This window comes from Oryctolagus cuniculus, chromosome 3 (genome assembly GCF_964237555.1).
Source record: "Oryctolagus cuniculus chromosome 3, mOryCun1.1, whole genome shotgun sequence".
Classification (NCBI taxonomy): domain Eukaryota; kingdom Metazoa; phylum Chordata; class Mammalia; order Lagomorpha; family Leporidae; genus Oryctolagus; species Oryctolagus cuniculus.
In genome coordinates, this window is record NC_091434.1 from 142984244 (window position 1) to 143007127 (window position 22884).

Sequence of the window (22884 nt, forward strand, 5' to 3'; positions counted from 1 at the left end):
ACCTTCCATCTGCTGATTCACTCCAAAATTACCAAAATGACTTGGGCTAGGCCAGGACTGAAATCTCCCATGTGAGTGGCAGGGATCCATGAACTTGGGTGTACAATAGTAGGAAACTGAAATAGAGAGCTAAGCCAGGAGCTGAATATAGGCACTGTGATATGGGATTCAAACGCCCCAAGCAGTAACTTAACCATGGTGCCAAACACCCTTAAGACATGAGTTTTTAATAGCAACTGGAAAGCTGTGTGAGTGGCCTCACTGAATATATATCACATCAGACACTCTGAGATACTCTGTGGTTAGGCCGCAATCATACATCAGATTATAACATAAGTGCTAAATTGTCACCCAAACTACAGAAAAGTTTCCTATTTTTTTCAATCAACGTTGCTTAGAAAGTAGTGTTTTATAATGCATAGCACTTAGGAAAACTTAAAATTACATTTACAGAGAGAGCTAAAATTACATTACGGAGAGATCACCTCACCTCAGCAACTGAAATTAAACCTCTTTTTTCTTTTTTTTCCCCCCAATCACAAGCCACGGTGAATGTTCAATTCCTTGACTTTGGGCTGATGATCTGGATCTGTTTCTTCCGTTTCTGGACCAGCATGACTGTAATATTCAGATCACTGTTTCCCCTTTCTATTTGGCTTTCTGCATTGTTGAGCAAACCTAACCACTAAGGGACACTTAATGCTGTGCCTGGCAGTGTGATTGACAAAGACCCACATTTAGCTCTTAGCAAGACAGTTCCAAAATAATGTGGACTGTCATGAGCATTTTTAAAAATTGTGAAGTCACAGAAAACGAAGAGAGTTCATTCTTTAAAACAATGTGTCATAGGACACAGAATATAATTCAGTTCTTATTTAAAAATATCTTTCAGGGTTCTAAATGCACCCTGTTTAAGAACATAAGTCACACGACATTTGCACTTCTTTGATCATAAAATTATACTCACCAATCTATTTACCATTATGATGGCCCAAAGGAAATATTGAGAATATGTCAAAAAAGTTCCTTTTAATTTATGCACAAAATTTTAAAGTAAACATATTTGTAACCAATTTCCTTTAACATATTTGTTGGGTTCTAATGTCTTTAAGTATCTATGGTGGTATATGATGGACACAGCATTTTAACTTCAGGGGAGTTGGATTCAAGCCTCATTTCCCACTACACTTATTCCCACTACACTTAAGCCCTTGAGACAGCATCATTATCTGAAAGATGGGAGTTAAAAATCTACCTACACAACAGACTGTTGGTGATGCAACAGAGAGAAACCAAGTGGAAATATTTTTAAGCGAGTACTCTTGTCAGAAATTACAAGATGGCTGAATAGGGAAAAGACATACTGCTTTAGAGGATGGAAAAATAGCAGCAGAAAAGCAGAGGAAGTCCATTCTCAGGAGAGAGTTGGAGAGAAGTTTGCAGTGGAAATTCTACAAAAGGAAGAGGGGTGCCCTGGAGCGGCATGAAAGTTGCTGATGTGCAGTAGTGAACACGGATACCACACATGTTCCCTGCAGCCGGGAACTGGAAGACACGTCAGCTTTGGAGAGCAAGGTGAAAGCAGACTGTGGCAGCCTGTGCTGTGGGTGGTATTGCTGCGGCAAGAGCTTCGCAGACCACACTGTCTTTGAGACTGGCCTGGGGCCCTAACCAGAGGAAGGGTACCTGCCTAATTCAGCGAAAGAAAAGCATGTTTCTTTCTCCCCATCCCCCAACAAGGGTGCCTGACAATAGGTGAGGAGAAGGCACCATTCTGACACAAGTAGAGGCTGCAGCAGTTCTTGTGTGCACGTGATCAGGAGATTTTACCAGAGGGGAAAATCCCCATCCACACTGACAGTCTGACGGGAAGGGTGAACAAGGGGATGGGGACCCACGTACGAGGGTCCTTTCAACATATCACAGGTTCTGGGGCTCAAACTGACAAGGTGGAGCAGCCACGGGAAACTGGCTCTGGGATCGTCTCTGCTCTCTCCGTGGACAGGACAGGCTAGCAGGACAGAGCAGATCCTCCCGTGTCCCTTGACTGTGGGAGTCCTGTGCTTTGTGAATGTGGAATTCCTGCCATTGCATGAAAGGGTATGGGGTACAGTTGGGTCTCTGGACAATAATTGTGTCTGTGTCAGAAAATCAGGCTCCCTGACTTCTTGGGGTGGGTCATAGGTGAGGGTTCCACACTGAGGACTGCACAGATTCTTTCTGTAATTCATGCAGCAGTGCAGTGAAGTGTTGCACCCACTGTTGGATAATCTATGAATCGATCATTTTGGAAGAGAGGAGGTGAAGGTGTAATTATACCCACAGAGATGATTATTCCCTCCCCCTGCTGACAATGAAGAAGATCTATCACGCCCTAAGTGGGTGTCACCCTAGATAACTTGCACCACCCTGGCCACGCCCAGCACATTCTTTGGGTAGTCACTGGAAGGGCAAATACTCCACTAAGCCACAGAAGCATAGTTCAAAGGTAAAATCCCTCAGAGGAGAAAACTAACATAAATTTCCATAAATGCCAAAAAAATAAAAAAGAAGTTTGAGAAACAAGAATAAGACAGACAATGTAATTCCCCTAAAGTAACACAAAAACACTTCAATATTAGAAAGTGAAGACTGGGCCTGTGCTGAGACTCAGCAGGTTAAAGCCCTGGCCTGAAGGCATCTCATAAGGGTGCCAGTTCTAGTCCCGGCAACTCTTCTTCTGATCCAGCAATCTGCTATGGTCTGGGAAAGCAGTGGAAGGTGACCCAAGTCCTTGGGCCCCTGCACCCATGTGGGATATCCGGAAGAAGCTCCTGGCTCTTGGCTTTGGATCAGAGCTCCAGCCGTTGCAGCCATCTGGGGAGTGAATCAGCAGTTGGAAGACCTCTCTCTCTGGAGCTCTTTTAAATAAATAAAATAAATCTTTAAAACAAACAAACAAGAACGTGAAGACGAAGATACTGACAAAATGCCTGAAAAAGAATTGAAAAGACTGATCATAAGATGACTCAAAAGAAATGACAAGCAAATTCACAAATTAAGGAAATCTGTATATGACATGGAGGAAAAATTTTCCCAGGAAATTGAGATTTTGAAGAGAAATCAAAATGAAATATTAAAAAAGAATTCAAAATGACAAATAATACAGTGGAAAGCCTTAATAACAGACTTGATGAGGCAGGAGAAAAAATATCTGACCTAGAAGACAAATCTTTGGAAATGCTTCAGTCAGATCAAAAAAAAAAAAAAAAAGAAGAAGAAGAAGAAATTAGAAAAATTAAGAAGAATGTTCAAGATTTTGGGGATACTAACAAATGACCCTAAATATGGGTCTCTGAAGGTGAATAAAGGGAGAGTGGATGAGAAGGCCTATTCAGTGAAATAATTGCAGAAATCTTCCCAAATGTGGAGAAAGAAAGGGATGTCTAAGTACATAGGGCAATAGACTCCTAATAGACATAACTAGAATAGATCTTCACCATGATATATTGCAGTCAAACTTTCAGCAGTAAACATAAAGAAAAGATACTAAAATGTACATGAGAGAAATGCCAGATTACTTTCAGAGGATCTCCAATTAGACTCACCACCGATTTCTTATCAGAAACGTTACAGCCTAGTTGATAACGGAGAGATGTAGTGTAAGTCTTAAAGAAAAAGATGTTCAACCCAGAATACTCTACCCTGAAAGTTCTCATTTATGAATTAAGGTGAAATAAAGACGTTCCATAACAAACAGAAATTGAAAGAATCTGTAACCACAAATCCAGCCTTACAAATGATGCTTAAGGATGTGCTACACACAGAAACACAGAGATAGTCATCATTAGGAAGGAATGTTAAGGCATAAAATCTCCCCGTAAAAGTACAAAGGAAATTCAAAGAAAACAATAGGAATATTTATGGAAAAATGGCAGGTTTAATCATTACTTATCAATAGTAACTGTGAATATAAATGGCCTCAACTCTCCAGTTAAAAGATACAGACTGGCTGAATGGATTAAAAAACAAGATCCATCTATATGCTGCCTATAAGAAACACACCTCATTAACAAAGATACATGCAGACTGAATGTAAAAGAATGGGAAAGGCCGGTGCCGCGGCTCACTAGGCTGATCCTCCGCCTTGCGGCGCCGGCACACCAGTTCTAGTCCCAGTCGGGGTGCCGGATTCTGTCCTGGTTGCCCCTCTTCCAGACCAGCTCTCTGCTGTGGCCCGGGAGTGCAGTGGAGGATGGCCCAAGTACTTGGGCCCTGCACCCCATGGGAGACCAGGATAAGTACCTGGCTCCTGCCATCAGATCAGCGCGGTGCGCCGGCCGCAGTACACCGACCATGGCGGCCATTGGAGGGTGAACCAACAGCAAAGGAAGACCTTTCTCTCTGTCTCTCTCTCTCACTGTGCACTCTGCCTGTCAAAAAAAAAAAAAAAAAAAAAAAAAAAAGAATGGGAAAAGATATACTATGCTAATGGAAAGAAAAAACAAGCAGGCACAGCCATCCTAGTATCAGACAAAATAGACTTTAACAAAAGCTATTAAAAGAGACAAAGGCATTATGTAATGATTAAGGGATTAAGGGATCAATTCAACAGGAAGATGTGACTATTGTAAATATATATGCACCTAATGTCAGGTTACCTGGCTATTTAAAATTAATGTTAATGGATCTAAAGGAACACATACATGAACACAATAATAATGAGGTACTTCAACATCCCTCTTTCATCAATGGACAGAAAATAGACAGAAAATCAACAAAGAACCAACAGAGCTAATCTAAGCTTGAAATAAATGGACCTAACTGATATCTACAGAACCTTTCATCCCACGGTTGTACAATACACATTCTTCTCATCAGTGCATAGGACTTTATCTAGGATAGATCACTTGCTAGGCAATAAAGCAAGTCTCAGTAAATTAAAAAAAAAGCAAAATAATACCATGCATCTTCCCTGAACACAATGGAATGAAGCTGGAAATTAACAATTCAAGAATCTCACGAATATATGCAACACCTAGTTTCTGAACAACATGCTACTGAATAAACAGTGAGTCACAGGGAAAATCAAAATATTACTGGGAATGAATCAAGATGACAATAGAACCTATCAAAACTTATGGGATATAGCAAAAGCAACGTTAAAGGGAAGTTTATAACAATTATTGCCTACATCAAGAAATTGGAAAGGCATCAAATTAACAAGCAATCAATACATCTCAAGGACTTAGACAAACAATAAGTCAAAATTAATAAGGTGAAAGATAGAATTAAAATTAGAGAATAAACAAAATTAAATCCCTAAAAATATCAGTGAAATAAAGAATTGGTATATTAAAAAAATAAACAAAATTGATACACCATTGGTCGAACTAACAGAAAGAAAGAGAAAGAAGACCCAGATCAGTAAAAATCAGGGATGAAAAAGTAGATGTAGCAATGGATACCACAGAAATATAAAGAACCATCAGGAATTATTACAAAGAGCCATATGCTAACAAATTGGAAAATCTAGAAGAAATGGATAGATTCCTGGACACATACAGCCTATCAAAATTGAGCCATGAAGACATAGAAAACCTAAACAGACCAATAACCAAGATGGAAATTGAATCAGTAACAATCAGTAATGAAGACACTCTCAACAAAGAAAAGCCCAGAACCAGATGGATTCACTGCTAAATTTTATCAGACGTTTAAGGAAGAACTAATTCCAATTCTTTACTATCTATTCAAAACAACTGAAAGAGAAGGAATCCTCCAAACTACTTCAATGAAGCTTGCATCATGTTAATTCCTAAACCAGGAAAAGATACAACAGAGAAGGAGAAATATAGATCAATATCCCTGACAAACATAAATGCAAAAAATTTCAAAAAAGCTGATTGAATCCAACAACACATCAGAAAGATCATTCACCCAGACCAAGTGGGATTTATCCCTGGCAAGCAGAGATGGCTCAACATTCACAAATCAATAACTGTGATACATCACATTAACAAACTAAAGAACAAAAACCATGATTTTCCAGTAGATGCAGAGAAAGCATTTGATAAAATACAATATCCTTTCATGATGAAAACCTTAAGCAGATTGAGTATAGAAGGAATATTCTACAACACAATCAAGGCAATTTATAACAAACCTTAAGCAGATTGGGTATAGAAGGAATATTCTTCAACACAATCAAGGCAATTTATAACAAAGCCACTGCCTGTATTCTATCAAATGGGCAGAAGCTGGAAGCATTCTCCCTAAAATCCAGAACCAGACAAGGACACCTACTCTCATCATTGCTATTCAATATAGCCCTGAAGGGTTAGCCAGAGCTATTAGGAAAGAAAAAGAAATCAAAGGGATACAAATTGGGAAGGAGGAAATCAAACCAGCCCTATTTGCAGATGACATGATTCTATTTATAGGGGATCCAAAAGACTCCACTAAAGACTACTGGAACTCATAAAAGAGTTTGGTAAAAGTGGCAGGATAAAAAATTAGCATACAAAAATCAATAGCCATGTATATACAGACAATGCCATGGCTGAGATAGAACTTCTAAGATCAACTGCTTTCACGGTAGAGATAAAAAATTAATTATAATTTTAACCAAATAGGTGAAAGATCTCTATAGTGAAAATTACAAAACATTAAAGAAAGAAATAGAAGACAAAAAATAAATGGAAGAATCTTCCATGTTTGGTTGGAGAATTATTATCATCAAATTTTCCATATTATCAAAATCAATTTACAGATTCCATGTGATCCTAATTAAAATACCAAAGACATTCTTCTCAGTTCTAGCAAAAATATTGCTAAAATTCATATGGAAACATGAGAGATCCTGAAAAACTAAAGCAATCTTACACAACAAAAACAAAGCCAGAAGCATCACAATAGAAGATTCATGACATATTGCAGGGCAGTTATAATCATAACGGCATGGAACTAGCACAGAAATAGACATGTAGACCAACAGAACAGAATAGAAGCTACAGAAATCAATCCACACATTTATAGCCAACTAATCTTTGACAAAGAAGCTAAAATCAATCCCTGGAGAAAGGATAGTCTTTTCAACAAATGGTGCTGGGAAAACTGGATCTTCACATGCAGAAGTGTGAAAGAAGACCCCTATTTTAAACATTATACAAAAATCAACTCTAAATGGATCAAGTATCTAAATCTGTGACCTGATACCATCAAATTACTAGAGGAGAACATTGGGGGATATCTGCATGACATTGGCATAGGGAAAGACTTCTTGGAAAAGACCCCAGAAGCACAAGCAATCAAAGCCAAAATAGACAAATGGGATTACATCAAATTGAGAAGTTTTTGTACTGCAAAAGAAATACTCAGGGAAGTGAAGAGGCAACTCAAAGAGCGGGAGAAAATATTTGCAAACTATACAGCTGACAAATGATTAACATCAAGAATCAGTAAAGAGTTCAAGAAACTCAATAACAAAAACACAAACAATTCAATTAAGAAATGTGCAAAGGAATTGAACAGGCATTTTTCAGAAGATGAAATGCAAATGGCCAACAGTCACATGAAGAAAATGCTCAGGATCACTACTCATCAGGAAAATTCAAATAAAAACCACAATAAGGTTTTACCTTATCCCAGTTAGAATAGATCTCATACAGAAATCAACAAACAATAAATTCTGATGAGGATGCAGGGAAAATGGTGCCATAATCCACTGTTTGTAAGAATGTAAACTAGGACAGCTATTGCGGAAGACAGTATGGAGATACCTCACAATGCTAAAAATAGGTATATCATATGACCCAGCAATCCTGCTCCTAAAAATTTACCCAAAGGAAATGAAATCAGTATATGAGTTATTTCTACCCCCATGCTTACTGCAGCTCCATTCACAATAATGACTGGATAAAGAACTTTTGTGTCTGTATATTATATATATATAATATATATATACACATGTATGTGTATATATATATAATATATATATATATATATAGCATGGAATACTACATATACAGAGAGAAGGAGCATGGAATATTACTCAGTGGGAAAAAAGAATGAAATCCTGCCTTTTGCAATAAAATGGAGGCAAACTGGAAAGCATTACACTTAATGAAATAAGCCAGTCCAAAAAAGACAAATATAATGTTTTCCTAGATCTGTGGTAACCAATGGAGAACCAAAAAATGTAATGTATAGGAGTGAAATTAACATTTTGAGTTTTGATGATTGTTTACAGCCCTGTCTCTACTGTTGAGGAACAGTGTTTTTTTTTTTTTTTTCCTTCTTATGATTTGTTGAACTCTTTACTTAGTTACGGTTAATCTTATGAGTATAAAGTAGATTATTTTAAAAATTGTGAGACGGAAGCCGGCGCCGCAGCTCAATAGGCTAATCCTCTGCCTGAGGTGCCAGCACACAGGGTTCTAGTCCCGGTCAGGGCACCAGATTCTGTGCTGGTTGCTCCTCTTCCAGTCCAGCTCTCTGCTGTGGCCTGGGAATGCAGTGGAGGATGGCCCAACTGCTTGGGCCCTGCACCTGCATGGGAGACCAGGAGAAGCAGCTGGCTCCTGGCTTTGGAACAGCACGGTGTGCCAGCCGCAGCGGCCATTGGGAGGTGAACCAATGGAAAAAAGAAGACCTTTCTCTCTGTTTCTCTCTCTCACTGTCCACTCTGTCTGTCAAAAAAAAATTGTGAGAGGGAATAAGAGATGAATGAGGAGGAAGGATACCAGTGTGGGTGGGAGTGAGGGTAGGGTAGGAAGTATCAACTATGTTCCTAAATTTGTAAGATGAAATGCATGAAATTTGCTCACTGTAAAAAATTTTTAAAAAACAAAAAACACTTATATATACAATTAAATTAATTTTCAAAAGGAAAAAGAAAGCATACTATTTTAATTTACTACCAAAAGTCATATTTAAACCAGAAGGTATAGAGTCAATTTTTCCTTTCCTTCCCTCTGAAAACAGGTAAATATCTGGGGGATAGTTCAACTAACAATCACAGAAGACTCTGAAAGGTGGGAAGAAGAAAGCTGGCTAGGGAATTCAGGACTTCAGGAATGACACTGCCATGGCTTTCAAGGGTGTTCTTTTATCTCCCAGAAGATAAAACTGCTCCGGGAAGACAGACTAGACTAGATACAAAGAAGCAAACATACAAGTGAGGAAAGCCTACTCTTTCTGGTCAAAAATTCACAAAATGGGAAGAGTAGCAGGGACCTGGAGTAGCCTTGTTCCTGGACCTTAGCTAGTAGGGAGTGGTAGTGGTGGCACTACTAGAGTCCAGAGAGGCTAACACATCTCCCATGAGCAGTAGCTGCTTAGTGCACCGGCCGTGGTGACGTCAGTGGATCTCATGCAGGTGACCTGTCCACTGCCCCACACATCTGACAATAGCATATCAGCAGAGAACACAAATCAGAGGAAACACTTCCAAGCTCCACAGATCTGGCATTTCATATCCTTATAGGTGACAAAGGTAACTCAGGGCAGTGCCTTCTGCAACTTGTAGGTAGCATCAGTAGGAATGTATATTAAAAAAATCAAAAATAATAAACAAGAACTAATCATAAATAATAAACAAGAACTAATCAGGCCAAAAAAGCATTGCAAAGGCTCTGAAAATGAAGTTCTATTTGGAACTGAAGCATACAAATTGGCCAGAACCTACATATCAAACCAAAATGGGGACAATGTCTGCCAAAATGAAAATTTTATTTTAAATGTCTACTTAGACAAGTTATATATAAAAATGTCTAGTATAAATTAAAATATAACTCATTACACCAACAACCAGGAAACCCACAGATGGGATGAGAAGAGACAGTCAACAGACCCTATTATCAAGAAAATCAAATGTTACAATTATCATACAAGAATTTTTTTGTAAGAAAATACCTATTTATTATATTTGAATGGCAGAATCACACACACACACACACACCGAGGTGGAGGGGAGAGGGAGAGAGAGATGGTCCATCCACTAGTTCACTCTCCAAATGGCCGCAGCAGCTAGAGGTGGGCCAGACCAAAGCCAGGAACAGGAGCTTCTTCCTTGTCTCCCATGTGGGTAGAGGGGCCAAGTACTTGGGCCACCTTCTACTGCTTTCCCAGGTGCATTAGCAGGGAGCTAGATTGGAAGTGGAGCAGTCAGATCTTGAACAGGCCCCCATATGGGATTCCAATGCTACAGGAGGTGACTTAAATCACTCCGCGACAGTGCCAGCCTCTGGAAAAGGATTTTAAAGCAGCCATAGTAAAACTGCTTGAAAAAGCAATTACGAATTCACTTAAAACTAGGGACAAAATTAAAAACCCTGAAAAAATAAACAGAAGTTAAAAAGCACCAAATAGAAATTATATAATGAGAAATAAAACAATAAAATTGAAATCTTGCTGAGTGGATTAAGTAGCACATACATGTAACAGGAAAGAACAGCAGGTTGAGAACGGAGACACAGGATTTCCTCAAAAATTCAACTTGGAAGAAGTGGATCAATTCCTGTAAAATCACACTAAAATAAGAAGTACATAATCTGAATGATCCCACGATTAATAAAAATTAAATTTGTAACTTAAAAATCTCTTGAAAAAACTGTGCAGGCCACATGGTTTCACTGGAGAATTTTTTCAAACATTTAAAAAGGAATTAATACCAACCCCTTCCAGAATACAGAAGAGAAGGGAATATTCCTAACTCATTTTATGTGAATAATATTACTCTGATACCCAAACCAGATAAACAGTACAAAAAAAGGAAATTATATTACTCATGAATAAAGATAGAAAATTTGCAATAAAATATTAGCAAGTTGAATGAATCAATATATAAAAAGAATTATATAACATGGGACTTATCACAAACATGCTATGTTGTTTAAGTTTTTTAAATCAGTAAATGCAGTCTTCCATATCCATAATTAAAATAAGAACTATCTTATGATCATTTCAATAGAAAATTATCTATATAGAAATCACAAAGAACCCATCAGAAGATGTATAACTAATAAATATTTTCTGCATGTTTAGAGATCAAATACCTAAATCAATCACATGTCTATATAATAACAGTGAACATACAGAAACTGAAATTAAAAACATAGTACTACTTAAATTGTTTGAAGAAAATAAAAATGTTAGGTATACATTAAAAAAACATATTTTTGCTTCCTTTACAAATGTTACTGAAATAACTATAAGAACATGTAATTAAGTGGCAAGAACTATATTCATGGACTCTAATACTCAATGCAGCAATTCTCCACCAATTACTGTATAGCTATAATGCCTTTCCTATCTAATCCCAGTAAGATTCTCATAATCATAGACAAGCTTATTCCAAAACTTCTATAAAAAGGCAAAGGCCATTCAATGGCTAAAACAATTTTTATAATAAAGTAGAACACATTACCATATCCAATATAAAGGCTCACTATATGGCTATAGTTACCAAGACAATATGATCCTGTTTAAAACAAAACAAAACAACAAAAAAACAGAAACACAACTCCCTTGGCATTGTGGTTCAGCAGGTTAAAACTCCACTTGTGATATCACCATCAATGAGTAAATGCATAAATAAACTGTGGTATATCCAAGTCACAATATACTGGTCACAAAAAACTATTGTTAATTCAGTGGTTTTTAACAGAATGATGTTTACAACTGTATGATTCAATTTATACAACTTTAAAAAATAACTATGTTATTAAAATGAAGAATAGATCTGTGGTTGTCAGGATCAGGAAACGAGCAGAGGGAGGTGAAGGGGATATCACCCCCAGGCTGATGGAACAGGTCTGGTCATAGACACATGTGATACAATTACCCAAGCACATACACATACACATGCAAACACACCCATGATGATGCGTATGACTGATGAAATCTGAACAAACTGCAGATTGCTCCAAAAGGGGTTTCCTGCCCTTGATACTAAATTCTATTAATGTAAGTTGTTAGCTGCTTTGGAGGAGGTTCCTGAGAGTGTTTAAGGGTTTCCTTGTATATAATTTTGTAACTTCCACTGAATTTCTAACCATTTCAAAATAAAAAAGTTTTTAAAAATCATATTTGAAAAATGTTGAAATGACTCTGCTACTGTGCAGAACTGATTTGACAAAGTTGATAATATTTTTAATATTGCATGCATTAAGGAATTATGCAAAGCATAACTCATTCCCAAACATAAAGGAACCTGAACAATCAAGATATAACAAAGGATAGAATTTTTTTTTTTTTTTGCCAGGCAGAGTTAGACAGTGAGAGAGAGAGACAGAGAGAGAGAGTTATAGACAGTGAGAGAGAGAGAGAGAGAGAAAGGTCTTCCTGCCGTTGGGTCACCCCCAAAATGGCTGCTACGGCCAGCGCGCTGCGCCGATCCGAAGCCAGGAGCCAGGTACTTCCTCCTGGTCTCCCAAGAGGGTGCAGGGCCCAAGGACCTGGGCCATCCTCCACTGCCTTCCTGGGCCACAGCAGAGAGCTGGACTGGAAGAGGAGCAACCGGGACATAATCCAGTGCCCCAACCAGGACTAGAACCCGGGGTGACAGCGCCACAGGCGGAGGATTAGCCAAGTGAGCCACGGTGCCAGCCAGGATAGAATTTTATAATCCCTACATAGATATTGCTTTACAACTGCAATATATATTAATAGCTAGAAGGGGAAATCCACAAATTATTAATACTGGAATAATATTCAAAGTACTTAACAACACTTATGGTTTAGACATCATCCAATCCAGAATAGCTACTGGGACCAATTAGAAGAGATACAGCTGCAAACAATGAAAATTTGATACCAGAGCACAATAGTGAGCTATCCATTCTATATGATTTGTTTTGGATAACTTTTGCTATTTTTTCTGCAAAAGATTTATATTCCTAAACTTTGGTTCTTCTGAGTACTCCTGTTGCCAGAAATAGTGGAAAAGTACTAAATTATAGGGTGAAGGATATTGTACCTAAAAGTGTTGCTACAGAAAACCATAACTGATAGGAATAATTACCTGTTAACTAAATAAGAATTAATTGCTTCTTTAAAGATGTTTGATGTTTCCTCACTTTTTTACTAAAGCATCCAAAATATCAGTATAGAAACGAAATAATCAGATTAATTCATAACATTTAAAGATAGGTGTTCAATGTTGCATATGAGTTAATTGGTATAATTTTGAAGTTTTAGTACTTTAATAGTTAATATTGTTAGAGTCTGCTTTCAAGAATTCTTCTTAGTAGAAAAATTCCATGGTTCATTATAAGCATAATCTCAGCAGGGTTATCAGATTAGAAACAACAAACACTTAAAATTGATTTGGTCATAGTTCATCTTCCTAAGAAATTAGAACCATTAATTATCAATGTAAGTTTAATGCGGAAACAGTCCAAAGCCCCTATGTAAGAAGAGACAAGCTATGCCATCTAGAAAAGAATCTGAAATCTGAAACTAAAAGTATACAACTTCTAATCTGTGTACCTCTTTTATAAAAGTCACTTAAGAAACAACTTGAAACTAATTAGTGTCTCCTACTATATTTAAAATTCTTTCTTTCTTTCTTTCTTTAATTTATTTGAGAGGCAGAGAGAGGAAGAGAAACAGGCAGACAGAGAAATAAGGATGATCTCCCGTCTGCTGGTTCCTTCCACAAATGCCTGAAATAGCCAAGAACTTAGCCAGGGTTGAAGCAAGGAGCCAGGAGCTCAATCCTGGTCCCCACAAGGGTGGCAGGAACACAATTACTTGAACCATTACTCCTGCCTCCAGGGTATGTATTCCCAGGAAGCTGGAACTAGGGAGACACCTGAACCCAGGAACTCTGATGTGGGGGGTCTTAATTGCTTGGCCAAACGTTTGCCTCTTTCTACTATTTTCCTTCTCTTAGAAAAAAGAATTCCATTTCAATAAATATTGTAAAGCATAACTGACACTGTATATGTGTATTTTGAAAAAAAAATTAAGGGTGGATTAAGTCATAGCTCAGAGCACTGGTTACTGGCAGTTAAAAGGTTGTTCTGATGCAGGAAGATGGGTTAAGGGTATATACTTCCTTATAGTAACATAAGAGAACACACTCTAATCCATAGATACTGAATACAGAAACGAAGCCACCCAGTTCATATAGGTGTGATTATAACTAGGTGAGAATTCAGAGTCAGTTTAACTGATAGTAGGGGGAAACCCCAGTCTATTAAATCAGGCTAGAGTTCGACAGATGGCTACTTTCCAGTCTCTGAGGATCCAGGACACCCCAGAGTAATTCAAAGCTGTTAAGGTGGGCCCACATTCTGCATCCGCCCCCCTTGTCTTCTCTGAGGCTAAATTCCTGGAGGAAAGGAAGAGAGTGATTATTTAGAATTTACGGTGCAATAAGCACTATGGTTCCTGTATGTGAAGCTAAATCTGAATAAAATAGGCACAATTCCCATTTTACGTGGAAGAAAACCAAGCCTCTCAGAGTTTAAGTTCTTTGCACAAGAACCCAGAGATTTGGGCTTGGGACAGAGTTTTCCATAACTCCAAGTCCTGCACATTTCTTCTTTTGCACAAAATCATGTTGTCCAACAGAATTTAATCACATTTCAACTTCTGGAAAAATCCAGTCCCCCAGGCTTCCTTCACATCGAGTATTTTCTTTAGTGCAGTGATATTTCATCACAAGAATGTTTGTGATTGGAAATGTCTCAGGAGAAATCCCACACTGATTCTGAGGGGACAAATATGATGGTGCTTTATACGCAGTTTAAACAATCTAGCATGCATGTCATTTAGTAGTTAATTGCTATTTCTGTGGAAATGTAAAAAAAAAAACCTCTATTGGCTTACTAACCAGCATTCCTGCAAACACTAATATTAGAATCCAGTAAGTAGGTGGAGACTTTTTTTCTGCTATGTAGACTGATGCTCAAAGCTCAAAAGTGCACAGAGCAATGGACAAAGTCACAGAACACAATGACTTCAGTGTTTTCAACCATAACAAGAGAAAGGAGCATGTTTTAACATTTAGTAGTAATATTATCCTTCAAAAACATGCAAAATGATTGTTCCTGCAACAATAAAGTATGTGTTTGAGATATGTATTCCCTTTTTTTCCTCGACATCAATTAGAAAACATTTGCTATTTTTTCTAGATGAGAAATAATTTAAAACAGTTGGTATCTGCCCCCATCTTTTCCACTTCACTTTCTTTTATTATGGTAGACCAAAAAATTAACTTTATGTATCTCTTTAAACATTTCTGAAGAAAACATTCAAGATTTATGTCTATACATACACATACACATACACACACACACATACGTACACATTCATATATAGTATGCCTGCACATAAAACAACATGATATACAATGTTGAGTAATTGAAATAGAAACTATCAAAATTACAAAGCATTTCTGATATGCATCCAAAACAAGGTCTAAAATATATAATTTAAAAATTACTGCACTAAAATTTCTGCTTCCAGGTAGGATGGAATGAGTAGTTTACAATCCATGAGGAAACAGAACATCTAGAGAAAAATGAAAAAAAAAAAAAAAGAGTTCAGAGTACTGCTGAAGCAACAAAATACAGATGGTCTAGGATTCTGAAGACCAGAGAACCCTAGAGCAGTAAAGCAAGATATTTGCAGCTGATTTTGTTGAGTTGGCCTGGGAAGAAGGCTACTGCTAGGGGTTACAGAGACCAGCATAGAGCTGAGGAATCTTCTGGGTATGGCTTGACAGCACAGAAAATCAAGAAATTTCAAATACTCAACTAATTTTGCCCTGACATGTTAAATTCTGAAGCTGCAGAGTCTATAGGCACAAGGCCAAACTACAACCTCCAAAAAGCATCCCAGTTTTTCAGCAGTCTTGAAATCCTGAGAAGAAAAATATAACAAAACATGGACATTTGAGGTATGCCATATGAAAGGAACATAGTAGGCTAGAGTTTATTTTGTTTGTCAAATCCAGTCCATCCCTACTTACTTTCATAGGGCATGTGACCTAAGCACCAATTGTACATTCTTAAATGGTTAAAAAAATCAAAAGAATAACATTTTGCTACACGAAAGTATATGAAATTCAAATTGTGTGTCCATAAATAAAGCTCTATTGGAATACATCCATGACCTTTACATATTGACTTTGGCTGTTTCTGCACAATGAGTAATTGCAAAGAGACTGGGTGATCTGCAAAGCCTAAAATATTTACTACCTGGCTCTTCACAGAAAATATTTACTGAACTGTACTAGGCTATAAGCTGAAAACCTTGGCAGGCAAATACCTAGGAGCAGAGGCAAACCAGAGGTAGATTTGCAAAACTCAGCCCAGCTTCATGTTGACTAGTTCTAAATTGGATTAGGGTAATTAGCCTTCACTCTCTTCTGCCTAAGAGAAGAAGGAAGGGTCAATGTGTGCTGGATAAAGATATTATCTGGAACCTCCACAAAATTGTATTACACACATTCCAGCATTCAAAACACTACTGCAGTGACTTTGTGTAGTCTAAGCTGATGTGTGATACATAACTGACTTAACTAGTAGACTCAATAGCAATCCATTAACATTCAGCATTTTTAGTAAGCCATAAATTAATCTACACTACTTAAAGAAAAACAAAACATAAGTCACAATATTATCCCAAATCACTTTTCTTGGCAAAATAAAAATGTGTTCAGAATAGCAGCATTCTAATGTACCACAAGTTAGTTTCCATTGTGAAATATTCCAATAACATATGGAACAAAGTCTCTGAATTATTTATTTTGTAGAAACTGCAAACAAATAGTAATTGATCAGTTGTAAATAATGCTAAGACAAATTCTGCATTCTAGGACTCATTTTTCCATGACTTGTGATTCACAAGGTGCTAGCATCATATTTTAGGCACCTAACACCTTGACAATCCTGAGAACAGATGTGGAGAAAAGTCTTATAACTGAAATATTATAATTATGCAATATGTTATGCCTACCTCTCTCTCAGGATTTTAAAATTTGACTTTAATAGCTTTTTATAATGAAAAGAACAGCTCAAAGGAACAAGACAGCTGAGAAGTTCAAGGTGTCACAGAACTGTAAAATTGTTAAATTCATTGTAATTAGGACATACTAAGGCTTTACATCTGTGGCATAAGTAAATTATTACACCCAGCTATCACAGATCAGGTCATTTTAATTTATAACCTATCACAATTTGCAACACATGTCTTATTGGTGTCAATGAAATGAAGCCCAATTGTGTTTAAAGGCTAGTTCCTATAATAATGTCATGGGATTTAACCACAAACAGTTGAACAATTATACAGAAAACATACAGTTATAGTCATGGATATAAAATTTAATATTGATACTGATTACAAACTAAATCTCTATGCATTTACATATGCACATGTAAATTGTATTCTCTAATTTTTAATTTAATTCAGTAGCATACCTAGCCTGTGAATAATTGCCTTATATCACAGGAATGCACAATACTATCTGGGTATTAGCTGAGAAAGCCAGAATTATGGTTAAAGTGAAAGCACTTTGAGAATTTGAGACTTTTTTAAAAGTTAACTTTTTAAAAAACTTTTTTTTAAAGTTTAAATATTCTCTCACTTTCTAACACGTCAATAACAGAAGCCTCTAAATAGGGCTCTGATAACTTAATGAGAAAAAGGTTTTGAATGTGGCCAAATAATAAATCATCAGAAGAATATGTTACTTATCCTTTTGGGCTGAGTTATAAGTGCTCTTAAATTCAATATTTTTTAAAATTGCAAATTTCATAGGCTTTACTTACATAATTTGGTAATCTAAAAATAAGTTTACATTCACCCAGTCCTTTAATTATTTTGAAGAATTCTTCACACAAATGAAGACAGACTATTTTTAAGCAAGTCTACATTATGTAGAGAACTGGAAAATACAAAGGATAACCCAAGGCATTCATGCAATGAGTTATTTTATTTAAATGTTTGATTAAAGTTAACAAATGCATAATTTTTATATTGCTACTTCCTTAATAACTGGCAGAAGGCAAAGCCTTTAAAGACAAAAGCAAATCTTATAGTTCCCAAATGCTGTATCTCTGTGCATATTATCTGACTCCAGCTAAAAGATCAGAGTCCTCAGAGGGACATGCTGCAAAGAAACAGTCCTTAGTAGGTGGTGGAAAGTCAGGTCAGGAGTCAAACAGAAGCAACTGAGATGACAGAGATGTGATATTCAGCACAGATCTCCTTAGAGAGGAAAAGCAAAACCACATGGCCCTGCTGAAATGCCGAGTTAAGTCTGTCTCCTAGCTGAGCATTAAATATTACATCTCTAAAATTGTCTCATCTAAATTACGACTTCTTTAGGTAAGACCCTCTTTTCGGAAACACAAACATTCTCCAAGCACACGGCTGAAATCCCATAAAAACTTAATAACCTACCATTTCCTTTGCACTCTTCTGGAGGCTTAGCCTTTTTCGCAAGTCGTGGATCCAGCCATGATGTTGTCTTTGTGTTATGGCTGAAAAGAAAAGAGATCACTCTGAACAGACACATACTAAAAGGAATCAAGTTTATTCCTTACGAAAAAAAAAAGCGGGGTTAGTCCAACAAAATTGCAATCGATACACTTAATTTGCTTACTGGTTCTAGGGAGCCCTGAAGGAGGTGTAAGAGTAATTGTGCAAGGCAGCTGTAAATTTGGCAACCTCAGCTCCCTGTCCTCAAAGCAGCTATTTTTATTAAAATCAACTAGGATGTTGCCAAGTTAACCTCATTGAAAATGCAGAACTCATCCAGAGCAAAAGGAATTTATTACAAATACGGGATTCTCCAGTTGGAAGAGCACACAGTCCACAGCCTATGATACTGTTAGTTTTGCAAAACCATTATTTTCATCTTAAACCTGCCCTTCCCATAATCAGTTGTTTTGTTACTTGTTAACTCTAGATCTGGCAGAGGCAGTACAAAAGTGCTGCAAATTACAGCATGTTCTTGGGATTCCTATATTTTCTCAAAAAGTGATTAATAGCAATTTCACTAACGCACATTAAGCTATCTCCCATCTAAATATTTTCAACCCACCTAGGAAGGTAGAGGATTTAAAAAAAAAAAACTCTGCATTATAATATTTCTGGAATGAAATTTCCAGAAATTAATCACAGAATGATCTTTTTGTTTACAAAAAATGCTTTCTTATATGTCTGTGTCAAAAATTTAAAGAAACAAGGAGTGGAGTTGTTAGAGAAATCTTTCTGAGAGGGGTCATTGAACATGGTGAACCTAGTGAAAATACATGTTCTGGATCCTCAAAACAAATCAGAACTACCAAATGCAATTGCCAAAGTCTGTATCACTTAGGTGATTCTTGTGGAAATGATAACTCAAGAATCTCTCAATGGTTCATAACTGCCCACTGGAGCAAAGTATTTACTGTGTACAGCTGTCTCAAGGGATCTCATCAACCAATGGGCAAAAGATCAAGAACGTGACATTTGGGAGGGTTTGGGGAATGGAATGAACAGAGTCACAGGTGTGAGAAAATGTGAAGTTTCTATAGGGAACAGTCAGAAGGCCAATGAATAGAATATGGAAGGGAGTGGCTGGATACACATGAGGGCCAACAAATAAGGGTCCTTGAGCACACACGTAAGGTGGACCAAATGCTGATGATGGTACAATTACTGTGGGTACTCTCTTTCTTCAAGAAAGGGGAACTACAATTTATCATATCAGAACCACAAATGTTAGTTGTATCATTTGCTGAACCCATTTGTATTTCAGTCAGAAAATTCTCCCAGGAAGATAAATTTTAAGGGCAAGCTTGTAGAGAGTAAGCTCTTTCCTGCTAAAGGGGATTTTCAAGCCAGGAAGGAAGGAATATCCTTCCTTCATTCAAGCCAGGAAGAAAGATGGCCCTGGAAAGTTACTCCAAGGTGCCAAATACCATTTCCTGGACAATCCCCTGTCTGTCTACATGTAGAGCCATCTCTAATGTGAAAACTGAGACATTGACCTTGAGTTTTGAAATCTCTGCTCCTGAAGACAAGTCCCTCTTATTTCTGACTTGCAAGTATAATGAAGAGAAAATTGTCCCTCCATCACTTTCTTCAAGAGCTCTTCAATGATAGATGTCTCTAAACAGAGAGGGCTTTAATAATTTATTAGACAAACTTTTACGTTTGGGCAAAAAAATAAATCATCAGAATACGTCCAATTTTATGTTCCCCAGATGGACTTTGCAAAGTCTGATGGTGCCTTATTTTCCAGCTTCAGAAGGATGTAACATATTGCAGTCACTTTCATCTGGGTTTGCAGGAAGTCAACAACCTAGTCCTTTTCTCTCAATCTTAGACCTGAAGCCCAGAGATAAAGATTCTGACTGTACTGAAAGTGAGACTAGGGGCATTGAGTTCAGTTGTTACTTTCATTTTAGAAAACAAAAAGTCATACATCTGTTCCAATTGTGTATGTGTGTGTGTGTATTGATGCTTATAATTCTATGAATTAGGGAGAATGTTGGGAGATGGACATAAATCCATCGTTTAAATCCATTCTCCACTTTGCAGAAAAGTTATTTCTAGGTCTGTTAGATACATTTACAAAAGCAAAAACATCCCTGGGAAAGCATTAAAAGGTCATTACTAAGCTACTACAGGGAGTCAAATTACCATTTCTATATCACCCCACTATGGGTCCAAAATACTGGTTAAATTAATGGAGAACTGTGAGTTTCTTCCCTTTCCTGAGTTTATATAAAGCGTTTCAATACAGGATGATTTTCTTTTAGTTTGAACTAGTATTAACAGAATGTCACTTTAATGCATCTTGACAGACTGAGTCTCTTATAGTTAACAGCATTTTTAGCTGCTCTTCAGAAATTATTCTGGAAGAAATGTGGGTAGTAGCTATCTCCAGTAACTGTCTTAAACATCACATGAAGATACAGCACCGTACTTTTCAATGGTGACTCTGACCATCCTTGTCATTTGTATGCTCCTCCAAGATGCCTGACAAAGGAAATATTTTTAAACAAAATGGGACCAATGAGGGATTTCCACAACCTTCCTACTACCTTTCCTCTAGTTTGAGGAGTTGATTTCCTTTCATTTTCCTAATTAGAGTAGACTCAGATACATAGGATCAATATTCAGTATCCAAGTTACATTTCTGCATGAAAGTTAGGGAAAAAATGCTAATGCTATATAATCTTACATTTCAATTCAAGTTTCTTACCAGAAATTCATGCATGTATAGGCTACATGTACATAGAAACTTCTCTTATTCTAGTTGGTGACTGGAGCATATGTTTTCTAGGAACTTTGAATAATGATAATACACTGCTTTGTGTATTCCTATGGATAAAGCTAAAGTAATGGTCATGGAAAGTGGGATATCAATTGGACAAGGTCAATAGTTATTTAAGTTCAATCAATGCTATTTTTAAAAATGCACATGAAAAACTGTAAACAATGATTTATCACATGGATATATTCAAAACTCTCAAAGGTTCAACTATACATTGAGTACATCTGGAAAACTAGAATAAAAACATAGTGAAATTTCATTCAACCCTAGAATTCTGGTTTAATAAGTATCACAGTGGCCTTGAAGATAAGTGATAGGCTGACCTGCAATGAATTAGAAATTCCTGTATATTTGGTAAGCTTAATCTTTGCTCAACTGACAAAAGTAGCCTGTTAAATAATAACATTTCTGAGAAATATTCTTCTCACACAGAACATGCTTCATTTCAATAGGAAGAGCTACTGACAGTACAGCATGCCACTGCAAAGTCATTCTGGCTACCTCCTAATATTTCTTAGTTGTTTACTTGTCAGGGACTACAACAGAACTTCCACATACATCACCCGATTTACTGCTAATAAGCCTTTTGTGGTTAAGCATTCTTAACTCTATTGTATAGATGGAGAAATTAGGGTAGAGAGGAGTAGGGTAATACGTTCAAGGTTATACTGCTTGTTGATGAAAGTGAAGGTGCTAGCATTGAGCCCAAATATGTCTGATTCCCAAGTCCAAGATATTTTATGGTCTGAAACCATAGTGATTCCAACAGTTTGCTTTTTCACTGAGCTGCTTTATTTCACTCCCTTGGATGGTGATCAAGGGTCTGTTTCCCAGCTCTTGCCAGTGGCTCAGAAACAAACCTTTACCTACTATGTGAAGACAGTAATGTCTACTCAGATTCCTTTGTAGGTGTTATACTTAGTAGGTATTATATTACATCCCATGCGCATAGAGAAGAAAGTGTATTGCCACTGAAGAAGCACTGATAATTAGAAAATTTTTCTCCTGATTAACTTTTTTTAAGGAATTATTTTATTTATTTGAAAGGCAGAGTTACTGAGAGAGAGAGAGAGAGAGAGAGACAGAGAGACAGAGAGAGATCAATCTGCCATTGGCTGGTTTACTCCCCAAATGGCTACAATAGCCAGGGCTGGGCCAGGCTGAAGCCTGGAGCCTGGAGTTTCTTCTGAGTACCACACGTGGGTGCAGGCAACCAAGCACTTGTGCCATGTTGCACTGCTTTCCAGGGCACATTAGCAGGGAGCTGGATTGGAAGTGGAGCAGCCAGATCTCGAGCAGGTACCCATATGGAATGCTGGTGTTGTAGCCAGAGGCTTAACCTGCTATGCCACAATGGTGGCCCCTACTTTTAAACTTATCTATTTAAATCACTTCCAAAGCAAAACTCATTCATTCAAATCTGAGTATTTTCCAGAATAGTCTTTTTTATTAAAAAAAAAAAAAAAAACAACCTTATTTATAGCCTTGTTTATACGTCTGTGGAACTATGGTTTTGCTATTTTTAACTTGCTGAATATTATGGTTAGTGATGAATTAAGCCTGTGATTATAGAATGAATTCAAAGTACATCTTTGCAAAAATTAAAGAAAAAGAAGAAAGGA

General features: G+C 37.1%; 1 protein-coding gene across 21 annotated transcripts in view; it reads right to left on the minus strand.

Moving 5' to 3' along the window:
- Window positions 1-22884, minus strand: part of MAGI2 (membrane associated guanylate kinase, WW and PDZ domain containing 2) — a 1584028-nt gene that overhangs the window by 513835 nt on the left and 1047309 nt on the right. For all 21 annotated transcript variants that reach the window (XM_070071222.1, XM_070071223.1, XM_070071215.1 and 18 more), the window contains one exon: window positions 18397-18476. In XM_070071222.1, the coding sequence (XP_069927323.1) occupies window positions 18397-18476 (80 nt within the window). The remainder of the gene's footprint in view (window positions 1-18396; window positions 18477-22884) is intronic.